Source organism: Rutilus rutilus (genome assembly GCF_951802725.1).
Source record: "Rutilus rutilus genome assembly, chromosome: 15".
NCBI lineage: Eukaryota > Metazoa > Chordata > Actinopteri > Cypriniformes > Leuciscidae > Rutilus > Rutilus rutilus.
The window spans coordinates 2,390,464-2,409,925 of record NC_140220.1 but is presented as its reverse complement, the minus strand read 5'-3'; the positions used below and the strand labels follow the sequence as shown (position 1 = coordinate 2,409,925).

General features: G+C 39.5%; 1 protein-coding gene and 1 pseudogene across 2 annotated transcripts; both read left to right on the top strand.

The window, feature by feature from the left end:
- The first annotated feature begins 6,591 nt into the window (after positions 1-6,591).
- Positions 6,592-9,186, top strand: LOC311305599 (putative nuclease HARBI1; annotated as a pseudogene). The gene is made up of 2 exons: positions 6,592-7,401; positions 9,134-9,186. The product of its transcript is annotated as a putative nuclease HARBI1 (transcript).
- A 4,442-nt stretch (positions 9,187-13,628) lies between these two features.
- On the top strand, positions 13,629-17,247 carry LOC311305598 (C-type mannose receptor 2-like; the record flags this gene model as incomplete). The annotated part of the gene is made up of 4 exons (XM_084433404.1): positions 13,629-13,665; positions 13,758-14,114; positions 16,125-16,466; positions 16,618-17,247. The coding sequence occupies 4 exons, from the start codon at positions 13,629-13,631 to the stop codon at positions 16,977-16,979; spliced, it is 1,098 nt and encodes a 365-aa protein (XP_084289530.1). The 3' UTR covers positions 16,980-17,247.
- Between the last annotated feature and the right edge of the window lie 2,215 nt (positions 17,248-19,462).

Sequence of the window (19,462 nt, the reverse complement as noted above, 5' to 3'; positions counted from 1 at the left end):
TAGAATTAGGATAGCTGAAACCTAGAGAACAGGTAAAACAATGGTGACACCAGAATAAAAATATTCATGAGTCTGAACCTGACATTTTGGGACTTTTGAGCTCAATAGTTCCTTTAATATGGAAGTAAAATAATGGCAAATGTTTTTGAAACAAAAAAGCCTGCTGAATTGCACTTCTTGAAAAAAAAATAGGCATTGCATTAACCATGCTTGCATTTTAATGCATTGTAAAAAAAAAAAAATTGTATTTGTATTTACTCTTTTGCACCACCTGCTGGTGAGATCAACTAACAGCAGATGGAGAGTATGCTCGGTAACCTACTGCTTTTCCTGCAGTTCCTGGATGTCAATGTTGAATTTACTGTCGAATTTGAGCCACTGAATTTGTGGAAGCGAAATAAAATGGACCAGAAATTGCCTGTTGAATATTATAGGTTGTATTTTTAAACAGTTTGAATATTTTGGAAGTGAAATATGAAAGGTGAATATGTATTATTGCATTTTTTACAATGAAAATGTGTTTGAAATGTTTTGAATTGAAATATTCACAGCTTAAATATGCTGAATTTCAGCCCATAAGAATGCAAGCCCTAAAAATACAATGCATTAAAATGCAAGCATGGTTAATGCAATGCATATTTTCACAAGTAGTGCAATTCAACAGGCTTTTTTGTTTCAAAAACATTTGGCATTATTTTACTTCCATAGAGACAGAGAGTGTATAGAGAGTAAGAGGAAAGAGGAGGTAAAGAGTGAGAGCCCCAAGAAAGGGACCCAGAGATTCAGAGAGCCAGAGCATAAAAGAGACAGAGCAACAGTTTCAATATTGTTTTATCCTTTTCCTGACCATGTGACTAAAACCCAAATATGAGACATTCAAACATCAGATAGTTACAACTTCCCCCATTGTACTAAAGGTGTGCCAATTCATCGACCCCCAAAGTTCACACATCTTGTCCTACAGGCCTTGATCACTATCAGCCGCTCTGAGTCTTTGGGAACTCCAAATGGTCATTGTAATGTAGGTAATCAACTGTGAAAGTTTCATGGTGATATCTGCTAGTTAAAAATGTTACCCTATTCACCCATTCATCCTATATACCCCATTCAGTGTCTCGCCTTCATTTGCATAAAAAATTAAATCTCAGACAACTTGCAATGGTGTTTTTCTTAGTTATTATGTAATATGGAATACATCACATATCATATATACACTGGGAACATTTAAGAGTGATATTGATTGAATATGTATGTCGGCCTTAAAAAATGACACAAATAATGCTTAATTTCACCTTAAAAGTTGGTATTTTGCATAAATATATACATAAAAAAGGCAGTGAGCCTCCATTATATCTTTGCTCTGACCCTTGACTATCGATCTAGAAACTTAATTTCCTCATCTTGATTGCCTACTTACAAAAAAAACTAGGGGAAAATGGTCCAACGACTGAGCAAGATAGGCAATTTGGCGGCCATTTTGATATGCAAATTAGAAGGTCAAAAACTCAAAATTTCGCTTGGGAACCAGTTTTTTTGGATTCAGCACCCTTGAAATATGTAAAGTAGGCCGGTTCCCGACTTGTACCCATAAATGCTCCTCACTTTCACTTTTTGGGTACATCCCATCTAGACTATTGGTGGAAAGAGGGGGTGGAAAACAGTAAAGCAAAAGTCTTTGTTCATTTCAAATATCTTGGATTATTTTCAATCCTACAGTATCCTTAATAGACCAACCCCCCCCCCCCCCCCCCCCCCCCTTTCAGGATGACATATAATCTGTATCCAGTTCGCAGGTCCCTCTACGCATTTCCAGGAACCGGTATGACAAAGAGACATTAATATGCAAACACTGTTTGACCAACTTCACCTGTATGCTCCACTTTGATAACAGTCACCATGGAATGTTCACCTTTCATGTGACTGCCAATAGAGTAAAACAAACACAAAATAAGGTAGGGTGGTTGAGATGGGAAGTGTACCTTTAAGGCCTGCTCACTGGCACTGATTACTTGGATCAGGTGGCGTAAGTGCCTTTAAATATGTCGTGAGATATGGACAGGAAAACATTAATGCGGTGTGAGTTGAAGAGTGAGCCTCTTGGTGTATCGGCTGTGTAAACGGGAGAACCTCGGTCTGGCGTCTGCGTGTATGGTGACCAGTAAATGGTACCAGCAGTTACGAGTCTACAGAAACTTGCTCACATAATAGCGAGTACTAGTGATTCTACACGGGTTTGCAGCAACAAGCAACACTGGGGAGAGTGTGCACAGCTATCAGTCATCCACACCGTTTAACTTTATTGTTACGGGCCATATAGCTCTAATTCATCTAGGCTGGTGTCCAAAGAAAAACGAGGATTGCCTTCGTCTGTCACTAGCCATTGTTTTTCCTGGGTTTAATTATTCTGTTTTACTTTTTATTTCTTTGGATGTGTGTGTGTGTGTGTGTGTGTGTGTGTCTTGGGGATCTGCTACCACCGTTCTGTGATGACCTGGACCTAGGTGGGCCTAGGATGGAGTCCTGCTAGGGGTAGCTTGTTAATTTAAATGTTTTTTTGTTTAGTTTTTTTTTGTCTGTTTGGCAATCATTATACTCCAATATTCGGCCTTGTGCAATATCTCCTTTGGGGACAGTGTCTATTTTGCAATGTTCACAGGTGTGAAGTGTGAAATGCTGTGTTAGTGTGGTTCTCTGTATTGGAACATGTGTGCTACATCACACGAACACTTTCGTATTATGAGAAAGATTGAAAACTTATGAGAATTCTGTTCTCCTGTTGTGGGTGGTGTCCCTACAAACTATCTGATAATCATTCCCCAAAACCAGGTGCAACTCTTTGGGGCACTAGACCAAACACAATTACAAAAATATTTACAATGTAACACTGTACACACAAGAGCCCTGCTCCCTCCAAAGTCCCCACTGCAAGGGCTCTTCAGAGTGAGTAGGGCACAGGACTGTTTACTTCTGATTGCAATTAGCCCTTTATTTGAATATGGCAGCATTTTTATTTTAAAATCTTTATTTGAATATGGCAACAGGATTTGCATAAATACCACAACAGATCTAAACATTGGGTATAGCCAGGTGAAAATGTCTTTAGTACTTTAGAAACCAGCCTTTATTAATTATTACTGCAGAGATGGGGTTTGGGGCTGGGTCCGTGGGACTGTTTCTGGGGATTCACTTTTTATTTTGCCTACCTTTTGTCTTCTGCATTCTCCTTACCATTGTCTCCTGTTCTTGCCTCAGACTCGTACCCCAGAAACAGTCCCACGGACCCAGCCCTCTTAAACATTAATAAAGGCTGGTTTCTAAAGCACTTCTTCCTGCCTCTATGTATTACTGCTCATGGGTAGCCTAAATGGGTTCCATTCAGACCTTAACATCAAGGATTTTACTGTTATATGTCAACAAGATTCAACAAGACATTTTCACCTGGCTATACCCAATGTTTAGACCTGTTGTGGTATTTATGCAAATTAGCACATACGTAATTAGACTAGATGTACCGCATGGCGGTACAAAATATGACCGCCGCTCAGGCCTGCACTGGCTTTCCACAAAAATAAATGACGTGGAGCAATTTGGCTGTATTGCGTGTTTATGTATATACCTAAAAAAAGTAGTAGTATGTGCATGTCTGTCTGTGTGTGTGTGTGTGTGTGTGTATGTGTGTGTGTTTGTGTATGTGTGTGTCTGTGTGTGTGTCTGTGCGTGTATGTATGCGTGCGTACATGTGTGTGCGCATGTGTGTTTGTGTGTGTGTGTCTGTGCATGTGGATTTGTATGTGTGTGTATGGGTGTGTGTCTGTGCGTGTGGATGTCAGTGTGTGTGCATGCTTGCGTTTGTTTGTATTCCTGCATGTGTGTGTGTGACAGTATCATCCTAAACCAGCAACCCTTCGCTCAACACCACCATCTACAGGCCGATGAGTGTACAGTCACTAAATGTGTACATAAATGAATTTATTTTATACCCCCCCCATGGATGAAATTCTACGAAACTTAGCAGAGGATACCCCCAGAGGATGTCAAGTTAATCATACACATGAAATATGGTGCAGTTCTGAATATCTCCACTGAAGATAGGGGCGATTAAAGCAGAATAATATTGCATTTTCATTTTTTATGGGAGGGGCGCAAATCACAACTGAGTGATTATGGGCTAGGTTGATGTGGGCCCTTAAGAGCAACATACCATAAAAGTTTCTTCATCCTCGGTGCCACGGTTCAGGTAGTTATTTAGGAAAAACTGAATTTTTTGGGTTTGGGGGGGCCCAGCGCGGGGGGGAGTGGCCCCCGGGGACCAAACGAAATTTTTCCGTAAAAGTCTAGTGGGGCTACATGCCCACCAAATTTCATGTTCCCCGGTGTTTCGGTGTCCCTGGTATCGTTGACGAAAAATTCAGTAGATGACGAAAAAAAAAAAAAACTTTGACAATCCCTATATGACCGCTTTCGCTAGCTATGCTAGCGGCGGTCATAATTATGCACCGTTTGTCCATATTAACAAACAATTTAAAATACATATTTTGTGTGTCTTGATGTAAGTAATCAACTCAGTAATTTTCATGGTGATATCTAAAGGTTAAAAATTTTACCCTATTCACGTGAGAAAAAGAATGAATAGGTGTATGAATAGGCTATATTTGGGTCTTTTTCAAAACTTTCCCCAAATGGGATTCTTCTGGGCTTTTTTTTTTTTCCTTACTCAGGACATATTGAGGATACAAAATCAGTTGAGTTTGCTTCTGTTGCAATTTGTTCAAGGTTGACCCCCATTTTGGCTTAAAATGACTGGACAATAAAGATTTAGTGGATCCCAGAGTGATAATCTGAATTGAATAATCTTCTTCAATTGAATATGTGATGCAATCTCGTTTTGGTGAGTGACATTGTTTTATCATATGTTATCTTATGAAAGACATGTCAATTTCAGAAATGATTTGATATGAGCTGAGTTGAGTAGGCTGCTCTCACAGCGCGAGCTGAACTAGTTAGCCGTGGGCTAAAGCTACCACTTGTAACAATGCTCATTGTATCATGAGTTGTCGATGTGTTAAATAACTGTCGAAAAGTTGGATTAATGTGTCATTTGAGCTGCGCATGTATATGATTTGTAATTGAAATGTTGAATCAGAAATAAATTATTGTACGTTTGCCTTGTGTTTTCCAAGGCTGCGTTTTCTTGTTCTCTGTTTTTTTTCCTATGTGAACGTGATCGGCAAGTGTATCCTGTTTTGTGCCATAAATAATCCTTTGGGGCCAGTTGTTCAAAACATTTCATCTGGATCAAAATTATCCGGATTTGGAAATCCCATTTTTTTTCCTATTCAGGATCAGGTAATCCATCTTACTTTTATGCCGGTTTTTCAAAGCAACATTGGACTGGATCACCCTGATCCAGATACACAGTTTTCAAGATTACCAAATCCGGATTACCAGTGCTTTAAATGGGACAACATATCACAATGTGGGCTACCAGCTATGTAAAGAACAGGTAGAAGAGCCAACATGAGGTCACTGTAAGTGTTTCTTATTTTGAGACAAAACACCTTCCATTCATAATTTCTTTTATGACCCCTCATCTGAGCCACAGCAAATAAAAAACAAATATACATTAACAAATACATTGTGGATATTTTGAAAACGTCTTAAAAATATATAATGGCTAAATGTCCAATAGTTAACAAAATAAAGAATGTTCAGGGTTCTTCTTCATCTGAGGAGGAGAGACCAGCATTTCCAAGCCCTGCTTTTAGGAGGCGGATCTGAAGTTTCGCTTTGGTTTGCAGTAGTTTGGTCAGCTTGATTTGTTCCTCTGCCAGGAGTATTTGTGCTTCTGCTCTTTCAGTTTCTCGTTTAAGAAGTGATTCATAGGCATCATCATTATTATTCGGCAAAGGACGCTTCAAGCCTCTTTTCTGAGCTCCTGTGACTGCTGGCTCTACCAGTGAGGATCCAGGTTGTTCTTCAATAGGCTGAGATCCAGAATGAATGTTTCCTCTGCATTAGGAGGAACTGGCTCACTTTCCTCTACAATCGTAGGCTCACCATCCCCTACAACACCTTGAATCCCGTGCAGAGCTTTAGAGTTCTCACCTCCAATAATGTCCAGAACCACATCTGTGTATTCACCTTTCTTAAAGGGTTTGTTGCCTGTTTGGGTGTTTTTTTGCTTCAGCAAGGTCCTTTGTTGCTCTGGCCCTCAGATTCTTCCATCTAAATTTCACTTGCTCCAAGGTCCTCTTCTGGCCAGACCCCATTGCATTCACATTCTGGGTGATTTCAACCCAAATGTCTTTCTTCCTTTTGTTAGTCACCATTCCACCCGCAACAGAGCTTCCTACTATTGAGGCATAATGGCACTTAACACCCTCCAGCAGTGCATGGGTTTCTGCAACAGTGAAATTAGGTCCTTTTGAGTCCATGGTTCCACCTCATCTGTTGTAGTGAACATAGTATTTATAGGCCTTGGCCATGATTGATTTAATTGAACACAAGCCACAGCACGTCAGCCAATTGGTGTGTGGGTATTTGACAGCCATCTTATATTCAGCCTTTCTCAGAGGACTTAGAGGCACTGACATGGCAGGTATTGCCCATCGCTACCACCGTTTTGGTGGAAGAGGATACCGTCAAAGGGTGTATGTGGCACAACCACTGGAGCAATACACCACTGAAGAACTGTATGCTCGCTTTCGCTTTGGGAATGCTGACATTAAGTGCATTGCAGACCTTGTCGGGTCAAAACTTCAACGGAGAACCCGAAGGAGTCACAGTCTGTCTGTGGAAGAACAGGTCCTCATTGGTCTGCGCTTCTATGCATTTGGGACTTTCTACCAAGTTGTTGGTGACAATATAGGAGTGGACAAATCAACTGTGAGTGATGCAGTGAACGTTGTGTCAATTGCATTGGCCAGCCTGGTCAATCAGTTTGTTTCACTTCCAAAGGATGTCCAGATTGCCCAGACCAAGCACAAGTTTTTTTTCTTTTGGGGAACATGCCCAATACTATTGGGGTTATTGACTGCACTCATGTGCATATCCAAGCACCTCATGAGAGGGATTGGGAGTACATCAACCGAAAGGGGAGATGCAGCATCAACATCCAACTTGTGGGCGATGCTGACCTCATCATCACAAACTGTTTCGTGAAGTGGCCTGGGTCTGTTCATGATGCACATATCCTGAGAGAGAGTGCTTTATACAGAGAGCTCCAAACCAACCGACCGGATGGCATAATATTAGGAGACAGTGCCTATCCACTCCTACCATGGCTGATGACTCCTTTTCTTGCAGCAACCACACCTGCGCAGGCACGCTTCAACACTGCTCATTGCAAAACAAGATGTGCAATTGAGCGTTTAAATGGAGTTCTGAAGAGACGCTTTGCAAGTGGATCCACAGGGAGCATGCAACATAAGCATGCAATTCGATTCGATTTCAATTCACAAGCTTGCAATTCGATTCGATTTCGATTACGATTCGATTCAATATTGATTATTTTGGATATCAGGTACAATACATTGCAAATTTTCTCAAGGAAAACAAATCTCTTAACTATTATTGTAAACTATGGGAGTCAGTTGTAGCCTATAGGCTTCATTAGCCTACTATAATATTGAAGGTAAAAATTAACTGATTTGTATACAAACACTTAAAATACTCTTTTATTTATTTTTATAATAATAAAGTTATATGAAATTATATAAAAATTTAAATGGTGGCTGTCATAAAAAACTTTCCAGATTTATTCAAACATGCATTAAATATTGAAGAACATTAACAATTATAATGAATATGTAATATGGTGCATATATTTAACAAAATGCTCCTCTCTAGAGTTAATTTTTCTAGCTGACTGACGAGTTTATGGTCACTGGATATGGTTTTTCTGAGGTAAATGTGACGTTACATGACATTGTTTACTAACGTCTTTCCACGGTTGAAACACCGATTGAGCGATTCCATGTGACATGATACAGACTTCGATAAGTTGTACTCTATCTTTAAACACACTTTCAGATGCTCATTCATGTTTATTTCGCGCTGTAACTGGTGTTATTAAGGCGGAAGAGAAGGTTATGTGTGCTCTTGAGCTGAGCTGCGCCAGAGCGATCTCACGCCACAGCGCCAAAACGGTAATTATGTTTTTGAATTTTGTAAGAAAATGGACGTAATTTGAAATCTGAGACTTTGTTTCATATCAATAATAACAAAGCACAAAGATTATTGCGATTTATTGGATGGGATGCGCTACAATGTTACATTCATTCATCAACTGAAAACAGGATTACTATATCGTTTCGTAAAAATGAGAATCGATTCAAATCGAGAAATCTATATTTTTTACCCAGCCCTAATACTTGCGTGTATCGTCCTGCACAACACCGCTACCAGGCGCAATGTCCCTCTCTGTGATGATGTTTATGATGCACCTGAGCCTGTTGAATGCTTCTGATGCTTATGTGCTTAAAGGCCTTAACTGCTTGAACCCCGCTGAAATGCTGCTCGCAGCTTTAATTATTATTACTTTCCCCTAAAACTGATCGTGCAGACCAAATCGTAAGTGCTGGAGACTTGAAACTTGGCCAGATGGTAGTGCAAAAATCGAGGAGAGGTTGAGAGAGTATGTCCCGGATTGGCCTATAGTTGGCGGTATAGCAATCAAAATCGTGAAACTGCTCATAACTCTTAGACCGTATGTCATAGACTCAATTGTCTTATATCATTGGAAAGGTGGACTCCTCAAGAACACAATGATTATCTCAGATTTCATTTCCGGTATGCAAATTTTTTCGCCATTTTGATTTTTGTTAAAAACCTACTTTTGCGAACTAGTCCTAGGTTTTTCGCCCTATCGGAACCAAACCAGTGCAGAAATGTTCTCTGGAGTCTGAATATCAATAATGTTCGGAAAAAAAGTTGAAATTTCGGTTCACGGTCGCTAAGGGGCACCAAAACGAACGTTGTGGGAGGGGCCTATTTTACTAAAATGGCTATAACTCGAGAAGTAAATGAGATATCTTCACCAAACTCGGTACACACTCATTTGTTCACCACACCGGCTAACAGGTCCATATTCAATAAACAAGAGTGCTTAGAGAGTTAAATTATACGTTTACAGGGCTAAACGCCTACCTGCAGGAGCTCAAACACACCGGTGTGGTGAACAAATGAGTCCTACTGAAGAGATGAGTCCGAGCTTAGGACCCAAGCAATCCGATTGGTTCAAAGCAGGTTTTATGGGTAATCGCTTTAGTGCCTGGTTACAAATCATACAAAATCACTTTATTTACATTTACATTTACATTTAGTCATTTAGCAGACGCTTTTATCCAAAGCGACTTACAAATTAGGACTAAATTAAGCGAGTCATCATGAAGAGGCAAAAACAACAACAACGCAAGAAGTGCTCAGAATACAAAGTTCAGGCATTATTCAGAGTAGCATAAGCCTGATAAGTGATGTTTCAAAGGGAATTTTTTTTTTTTTTTTTTTTATGAGGTTAAGTGCTCACGGAAGAGATGGGTTTTCAGCTGTTTTTTGAATGTTGCCAGTGATTCTGCATTCCGGATGAGGCCGGGGAGAGCGTTCCACCAGCATGGAGCTGTGAATGAGAATGTTCTGGAAAGTGATTTTGTGGCTCTCTGTGATGGAACCACGAGACGTCGCTCGTTGATCGATCGTAGGCGTCTGGTAGGGATGTAGACTCGTAGGAGTGAGTGAAAATAGTAGGGAGCTGAGCCTGTGATAGATCTGTAAGCAAGCGTCAATGCCTTGAATTTGATGCGAGCAGCGAGAGGTAGCCAGTGCAGAGAGATGAACAGAGGAGTGACGTGGGCCCTCTTGGGCTCGTTGAAGACAAGACGAGCTGCAGCATTTTGGATCATCTGTAGAGGTTTTGTTGCACATACTGGAAGTCCGGCCAAAAGAGCATTACAGTAGTCAAGCCTAGAGATGACCAGGGCCTGGACCAGAAGTTGTGTTGCATGCTCAGTTAGGAAAGGCCTGATCTTCCTGATGTTGTGCAGCGCAAACCTGCATGATCGAGCTGTCTTTGAAATGTGATCTGTGAAGGACAGCTGGTCATCAAACGTTACTCCAAGATTACTTTATTATAGAAGTTACTATAGACTCTGATAATATTGTTTATTTATAAGAGTGCTCTTGTTGATTGCTAAATGATTTATATTTCTGTATGCTGTATTTAAAGGGTAACTAAACCCTAAACCCACTTTTTTTATTTAATGATCTGTAAGAATGAGGCTTTATTAGTGCTGTTCATTGATTCGAGTAACTTTTTTGACATTTGGGTATAAAGTGTTTTAATTTTACAATATATGGTGTAAAAACGTCTGAGTGCTGCCCTCTTAAGGTTGAACGGTGGCTACTGCAGTTGAATTTTCCTATTGGATGTTGCGGTGGCAAGTGACGTAAAAGGTGGCAGGTGACGTAAGCAGGTTCCAGCTCTACCACGCCCCTGGTACGAGCTCACCACGCCCTTGGTATGAGCTAGCGTAGATTTATCTGTGTACAGTGGTCAGGAGGGTACGTAGGTGTAGTGTTGCTGGTTGCAACAGCACTGCTGGACTGCATAGCTTTCCAGCAGACTTGGAAAATAGGCGCCAGTGTTTGCATGCACTTGGCCTGGAAGACCGTGAGTGTGAAACCTGCATTTTCGCGGGATTGCTTCTCCAACGCAATAGAGGTGGAAATGGGCTTCTCCTCCACACAGCTCGCAAGCGACAGTGCAAAATGCTGCTGATCCTGCATGGACTCCACCACCGCAGCGGCGTCTTGATGTGAGTGATCATATATATTTTAATCACAATTTATGGTTAGGCTAAAGTTAATCCTCTGGGGTCGACAAACGCGTCGGCGCATTTTGCTGGATTTTTTCACATAGCGGCAAAATATGAATATGCCTATAGAGAGCGCGCGCTATTGACATCAACTCGATAAAACCAGAGAATGACGGGCTCTGATAAAACTCATCAGATGCACTTTACGTCGTCTTTCGACTCTGTGAGCAAACTCCATTTTAGAGTCTGACAGCAGGTCTCAGGTGCACGCCCCCGCTCACGGTTCGTCCCCTCTATCTCCGCTGGGGTCTGCCCACTTTTCTAGCATTTTTCAAATATTGACAGTGGGTGGAGTCAGGCTCTGACCAGGGGTTTAGTTACCCTTTAAACTGAATCATGTACATGATGATGAAATATGATGAAATTGTGACTATGATAATAGGATGACATTATGATATTATATGATTATGGTGACTTGAAAACAGTGTTACTCATAGCTTGGTCCTGTTTTGTACAGGCCAGGTTCCATATTCAGTGGGTACGGAAAGTATTCAGACCCCCTTAAATTTTTCACTCTTTGTTATATTGCAGCCTTTTGCTAAAATCATTTAAGTTATTTTTTTTTTCCTCATTATTGTACACACAGCACCCCATATTGACAGAAAAACACAGAATTGTTGACATTTTTGCACATTTATTAAAAAAGAAAAACTGAAATATCACATGGTCCTAAGTATTCAGACCCTTTGCTCAGTATTTAGTAGAAGCACCCTTTTGATCTAATACAGCCATGAGTCTTTTTGGGAAAGATGCAACAAGTTTTTCACACCTGGATTTGCCTGGACAGCCATTTTCAGGTCTCTCCAGAGATGCTCAATTGGGTTTAAGTCAGGGCTCTGGCTGGGCCATTCAAGAACAGTCACGGAGTTGTTGTGAAGCCACTCCTTTGTTATTTTAGCTGTGTGCTTAGGGTCATTGTCTTGTTGGAAGGTGAACCTTCGGCCCAGTCTGAGGTCCAGAGCACTCTGGAGAAGGTTTTCGTCCAGGATATCCCTGTACTTGGCCGCATTCATCTTTCCCTCGATTGCAACCAGTCGTCCTGTCCCTGCAGCTGAAAAACACCCCCACAGCATGATGCTGCCACCACCATGCTTCACTGTTGAGACTGTATTGGACAGGTGATGAGCAGTGCCTGGTTTTCTCCACACATACCGCTTAGAATTAAGGCCAAAAAGTTCTATCTTGGTCTCATCAGACCAGAGAATCTTATTTATCACCATCTTGGAGTCCTTCAGGTGTGCTTTCATGTGTCTTGCACTGAGGAGAGGCTTCCGTCGGGCCACTCTGCCATAAAGCCCCGACTGGTGGATGGCTGCAGTGATGGTTGACTTACTACAACTTTCTCCCATCTCCCGACTGCATCTCTGGAGCTCAGCCACAGTGATCTTTGGGTTCTTCTTTACCTCTCTCACCAAGGCTCTTCTCCCCCGATAGCTCAGTTTGGCCGGACGGCCAGCTCTAGGAAGGGTTCTGGTCGTCCCAAACGTCTTCCATTTAAGGATTATGGAGGCCACTGTGCTCTTAGGAACCTTAAGTGAACCTTAAGTAACCTTGGCCAGATCTGTGCCTTGCCACAATTCTGTCTCTGAGCTCTTCAGGCAGTTCCTTTGACCTCATGATTCTCATTTGCTCTGACATGCATGCACTGTGAGCTGTAAGGTCTGTGTGTACAATAATGAGGAAAAAAAAAATGATTTTAGCAAATGGCTGCAATATAACAAAGAGTGAAAAATTTAAGGGGGTCTGAATACTTTCCGTACCCACTGTATGGATGGCGAGCTACTTGGCCTTGAGCCGAAGATTAGGAGCCGCTCCCCTCACACACCCTCACACACATTAATACTGACCTCAAGGACTGATTCCCTCATGAACTTTTCTTCTAAATTATTGGACTCTGCCCTTTGCGTGGGCTGTGTGTGAACTGTTGCGCCTTCGAACACCTGGATCGTTGTGTATGAATTCTGACTTGGCTCATTAACAACTACCTATGTGCACATGTAAATATTGTAAATACCTGTCATTTTATTTCACTGCAACTTGGTACTGCAAACGCAACCTTGTGTCTGTGTTTCATTAAACCCAGCCTTTTCCTCCTTGAGCTGAACCTAGTTCATCTGATACTGGTCTACTATTTCTACCTACCATTGCAGCACTTATGCATGCTACATGTGTGTTGCTGGCTGCTGTTGTCCTTTTTTTTACTTTGCACGTCCGTTGTTGGCTATTAAATTGTGTGCATACAGTGCTCCAATATGAAGAAATATAGTGCTGATGGAGACAGACTGCGTCTTAAATTTTGTGTAAAATTTAAATTTAAATTAAATTTAATGCAAATACTGAGGTGGATTTTTCCTGTGATAATACAGATCCTTCACTCACATTCAAAGTAACATATTTCCAAAGAATTACAACAACAATGACCAACACAGAGAAGATATGGACAGATAAGTAAATGAAGAAGAAAAATGAAAAAGGCTTTTTTTAGAGTAATAAACAAATGATGTGATGAGCTGAATGAGGGATGAGAGCAGATATAATAGTCACGTAGTTTAAAGCTGCAGACAGAAACATCAGACTCAGGACAGAAACACACGAACTCTAAAGTAAGTTCATTCTTCAAACACAATTACACTTTATGATGTTAATATTGTCTGAATGATTGAATCGTGTTATGTTGATAAAATGTTTTTATTACATGATCATGTTTTTTTTTTTTACTTGGGTTTTTGAGTTTTTCAATGTGTTTCTTCCTCAGAAATGGACGAAACTCTATATTTCATTCTTCTTGTCATTGGTGAGTGTGTTTGTTGTTTTATTTATGGTTTATAGTTTCGTCAGGTTTGACCCTGTTATGAAAAGCATTAACTCAAACGCTCTCTTTCACAGCTCTCTGCTCCGTATCTGAATGTGTTCAGCGTCAGTATCACTTTATAAGCGTGTTGAAGACCTGGACTGAAGCTCAGAGATTCTGCAGAGAGAAATACACAGATCTGGCCACCGTTGACAGCATGAACGAGATGAACGAGCTGAGGAAGAGTGTGAATGATGTTCAGTATATCTGGATTGGGCTGCAGAAGACGAGTGTTAATAAATGGCAGTGGTCTTCAGGTGAACCTGCGCTCTATCTGAACTGGGGAACTGGACAACCTGATGGCAGAGACGAGTGTGCTTTCATGAGAAATGGAGAATGGCATGATTATACATGTAGTTACAGCCTGGCTTTCATCTGCAATTCATCTAACAGTAAGTGCAGCTCCATACAATCACAATAAACATTCATTAATAAAAAGATGCACAATATACTGTACAAAATTTTTAATTTTGCTACTTTTAAATTTGCTCATAAATAAAGGAGAGACTGTGGATTTTTGTCACAATTTTAACTTGTGTATAGAAAATAAAACCATATTAAACACATGTTGATCTTTTGTTGTTGCTAACTGTGAGAATCTGACATTAGAGAGCATAGAGAATTATATTTTCAGAAATTTCAAACCATTGTTTGGACAAACATAACTTGTAATGATTTAATGAATGCATAATAATTTAACATAAAATAGACATACAACAACTTGCCCCATCTTGATATTTATGGACAAAACTCTTGTTCAGTTCACATCTTGTCAGTTGATGTTATTGTGTTCAACTGTATTACAGAAATATGATATAGTCATTTTGTTTTGGAGATTGCAATAAAATGACCACAAAACGGAGACTTAACGTTAGCAAAATCATCATTAACCTTTAATCGCTGTTTGGGGTCAAAATGACCCCATTGGACTTTTCCTTCATTTTTTAAAAGTGTTACCTTCATCTCAGGGGCATGAAACTCTGTGACTTTTCCTAAATAATCTATCTAAACATGCACAAAAAAACTGGGCTTGATTTGGTTGTTCTAAAGGTGTGTAATTTTTTTTTTTTTACCATTTAAGCTGTTTGAAAATGAATGGGAAAATAAAATAAAAAAATGACTTTTTTTAACTTTGTTTGTCAAAAAAATAAAAGTAAATCCATTATAAATCTGAAAATTTCTACAAATAAACCAAGGTCTGGTCCTAGAGCATAAATAAAAAGTAGAACGAACTTTCTATCTCATACACACACACTCACACACACACACAAACACACACATGTATGTGACTGCAACAGAGAGCATTTTTACAGAAATTGGCAAATAAAATAAACAAAACTGGCATAAATCTAAAAAATTTACATTTAAATCAAGGTCTGGTCCTAGAGCATAAACCCAAAGTGGAACGAACTTTCTATCTCATACACACACACACACACAAACACACACACACGTCACTGCAACAGAGAGCATTTTTATAGAAATTGGCAAATAAAATCAACTAAACTGGCATAAATCTGAAAAATGTCACATATGCAACATGGAACAAGCTTGCCCCCCCACCCACACACACACCCACACACACAAACACACACACACACATTACAGTCACGTCATAGTGGTGACTTGTAATGTTACTGCAAATGTATGTATAATAATATGCAAAAGCAAGATAATTCAAAATATATCAGAAAACAACAACAAATTCTATCTCTGACAAAACTACATATTTTTTATGTATTTCAAAATGTTTAAATAAATATTCACAAAATATATATCATAAAGTTGTGAGGAGAAGTTTAAGCATCAAGAAAAATGAAGTGAAAATGAATGAGTCTCTATGGCCCTCTATTGGATATATGTGGTCATTGCAATTTCTTTCTTTAATTATAATTTCTAAAGTTTTTCCACAAACCAGCAGATGTCAGTATTCTATCCCTAACACCTAGAGCAATGTCCAAAAACTATTTAGATTTAATTAAGATCATCATTGAAGTGATTTTTTCTTTAAAAAATCTTTTTTCATGAGCCAATTTATGGCCTAGTTATGCAATTGTGCAGTAAATAGTTACAAAACTTCAAAATTTCCACAAAAACACAGCATAAATGTATAGTTGAGAAGTAAATAAAAAAAATGATATATAGTTTTCCATGTAAAAAATGTATATATCCTTATGCAATCGCTCTTTAAAAGTTTGGGGTCATTTTGACCCCAAACATCTTAAGTGTTGTCCTTTTTTAACAGCGATTAAGGGTTAATATAATTTGTAATATATCATCAGCTGTAGAAACAGTCTTTGAATTACACGTGTTTCTGATGCTTCACATTAAAAACCATAACGCAGCATAAGAATGATGAATAAACTGATTCATGAATATGTTTCCATTTGTTTTTCTTAAAGCGAACACAGGACTCGTCTTTGTCAATCAGCTGAAGAACTGGAGAGACGCTCAGAGTTACTGCAGACAGAATCACATTGATCTGGTCAGTGTGAGGAACCAGAATGAGAGTCAACAGATTCAGAAGTTCATCAATGATAGTCACATATCTAATGATGTCTGGATCGGTCTGTTCAGAGACTCGTGGCAGTGGTCAGATCAGAATAACTCCTCATTCAGAGACTGGGCTTCTGGTGAACCTAATGGTCCAGGTGTTGATAACTGTACAGCAATTGGACCAAACGTTCTGGGTCAATGGTATGACGGCACTTGCAACTCCCAGCTTCGTTTTGTGTGTCATGAAGGTGAGCAGATCCTCACAAACACACACAATCCATCCATCACCTCCAGATATCTCAAAGTTCACGCTACACGTCTGACATGACAGATTCCTTCTGCATGTTGTTTTTGATCAGTCTCTCTCTAGTTTTTGCTTGTGGTTTGTTTTGTGTCCAGATAAACTGATTCTGATCAACGAGAATCTGACGTGGCCTGAAGCTCTGAGACACTGCAGACAGAATTATACGGATCTGGTCTCGGTTCATTCAGACAAGATACAGAGTCGTGTGATGAATGTGGTTAAGCGTGCGTCTACTGAGGCGGTGTGGTTGGGTTTACACAACTACTGCCAAATGAACATGTGGCTCTGGTTGAGCGGAGAGATCGTGTGCTATCAGAACTGGGCTCCGGGGAACGGAACGACACCGGAAGACTGCAGCCTTACGAAGAGAAAAGGGGCAGTTCAGTCTGGAGGAGATCAGCGCTGGATCAGCCTTCCTGAGACTCACAAACTCAACTTCATCTGCAGCAGATTTTAGGAGTGAGAAGACCTCAATGTTTGTGTGTTTACATTCACTGTCTTCATTCTTTATTTTTCTTATTTTCTTTCATATGTTTCATTTTTTCTTTAGTAATTTCTGAGTGAATCTTCTAATAGTCTGTAATATTTCTCTGTGTTAATTATCATAACATAATGTGATCTTATTAAAGTTTTCTGACACTGAATATTCTTTAGATGTCTAAAATACACAATATATGTGTGTTTTAAGACTCTTTGCATATCTGGTGTGTTTATGTGTCTTTATGTTTTTCACTAATCTTATCTGTATCAATAACTGTTGAATATGATTCTGTGAGCAGCAGCTTTTAAAAATAATTAGGGGTTCAAGCACGACTGTGTATCTATGAGGACATTGGCGTATCTCGAAAAACATGGCCGCCATCGGCCAATGAAGTTGAGCACCTATTAGACAAGGTTAACGGAGGCCGATCGGAACGAAACTCGATGGGCATGTTCGACTCATGGCCCTGGAGGTCTGTAAGAATTTTGAAAGAAATCGGCCACTAGTTGGCGCTAACGAGTTTTATGGCTCTGTAATCACGTGGTGTTACACTCATCCACACAATATGCATATCATTTGATAGATCTCCTCATCCTGAACAACTTTGCCTCAAGAACCATTGCTGTCAATCAAACTGTTCATTAAATATTCGCGAACATGTTTAAAACCTACTTTTGCGAACTAGTCCTAGGTTTTTCGCCCGATCGGAACCAAACCAGTCTAGGACAATTCTCTGGACTCTCTAGTCTAGATCAACAATTATCAAAAAAAAAGTTGAACTTTTGCATTTGGATGGCTATAACAGGGTCATTTATAAAATGGGTGTGGCAAAATACACTAAAAAGCCTATAAATCCTAAATGAAAACTTCACAAAAATTGGTGAGCATAATGTGACATAACATCATTAACAAGCATGCAAAATTTTATGGAGATCGGACCATAGGTGGCGCTATAACTGTAAAAAAGCTTTGAAAAGCATATATTTCGGTAAATTGCCTGTATTGGCTGTAAATGGACTTTTCCATCTATTATTTCAGTGGTTAAATGCTTGCTAAATAAAACTTAATGTCTTAAATGCTTATGTGCTTAAAGGCCTTAAATGCTTGAACCGCGATAAATGCTGCTTGCAGCTTTAATTATTATTTGTGTCTCAGGAGAATTAAATCTGGTTTATTCTTAGAAAGGCAGAAGTGAAGGGATGTCAAGTCAAGTCAAGTCAAGTATATTTGTATAGCGCTTTTCACAATACAGATTGTATCAAAGCAGCTTCACAGTATTAAATTAAAATAATACAACAAGGTTTGTTTCTAGTGGAATTTATTGATAAAATCAAATTAGATATCCAGAATATCCCCAACTGAGCAAGCCAAAGGCAACAGTGGCAAGGAACCGAAAAACTCCATCAAGTGACCTAATAGTGTCCTAAAACTCCATCAGGTGACCCAATGGAGAAAAAAAAACCTTGGGAGAACCCAGGCTCAGTCGGGGGCCAGTTCTCCTCTGGCGTTTATTAACTAGAGGCCGGATTGTAATTTGGACTGTAAGATTAAAAATATTATATGAATGCCTGGCTGAAGAGATGCGACTTTAATCTAGTTTTAAACTGGGAGAGCGAGTCTGAGCAACGAACAGTATCAGGAAGGCTATTCCAGAGTTTTGGAGCTAAATGTGAAAATGCTCTCCCTCCTTTGGTGGTTCTGGATATCCTAGGTATGACCAAAAGCCTTGAATTTAGTGATCTTAAAGAGCGCGATGGATTATAGGGCGATAGAAGATCCGTTAAATAGACTGGAGCTAAGCCGTTTAGGGCTTTATAAGTCAGTAGCAATACCTTGTAATTAATATGGAACTTTATAGGTAACCAATGCAGTGATGATAAAATCGGTGTTATATGATCATATTTTCTTGATCTAGTAAGAACTCTAGCGGCGGCATTTTGGACTAACTGTAGCTTATTTATTGAGGATGCAGGACAACCGGCTAATAAAGCATTACAGTAATCTAGTCTCGAGGTCATGAATGCATGAACTAACTTTTCTGCATCAGAAACTGATAGCATATTACGTAGCTTAGCAATGTTTCTAAGGTGGAAAAAGGCGGTTTTTGTAACATATGAAATATGATTTTTGAAAGACAGGTTGCAATCGAGTATAACACCCAGGTCTTTTACTGTAGAGGATAAAGTAACAGGACATCCTACTATATTAAAGTTGTATTGCGAGAGGTTTTGTGGGCGGTTTTTTGAACCGATAAGTAATACCTCTGTTTTGTCTGGATTTAATAAAAGAAAATTACGCGTCATCCAATCTTTTATATCTTTAACACACTCTGTCAATTTGGATAATTTATCGTTTTCATCTGGCCGTGATGAAATATATATTTGAGTGTCATCAGCATAACAATGGAAACTAATTCCATGTTTCCTTATAATATTTCCAAGTGGCATCATATATACTGA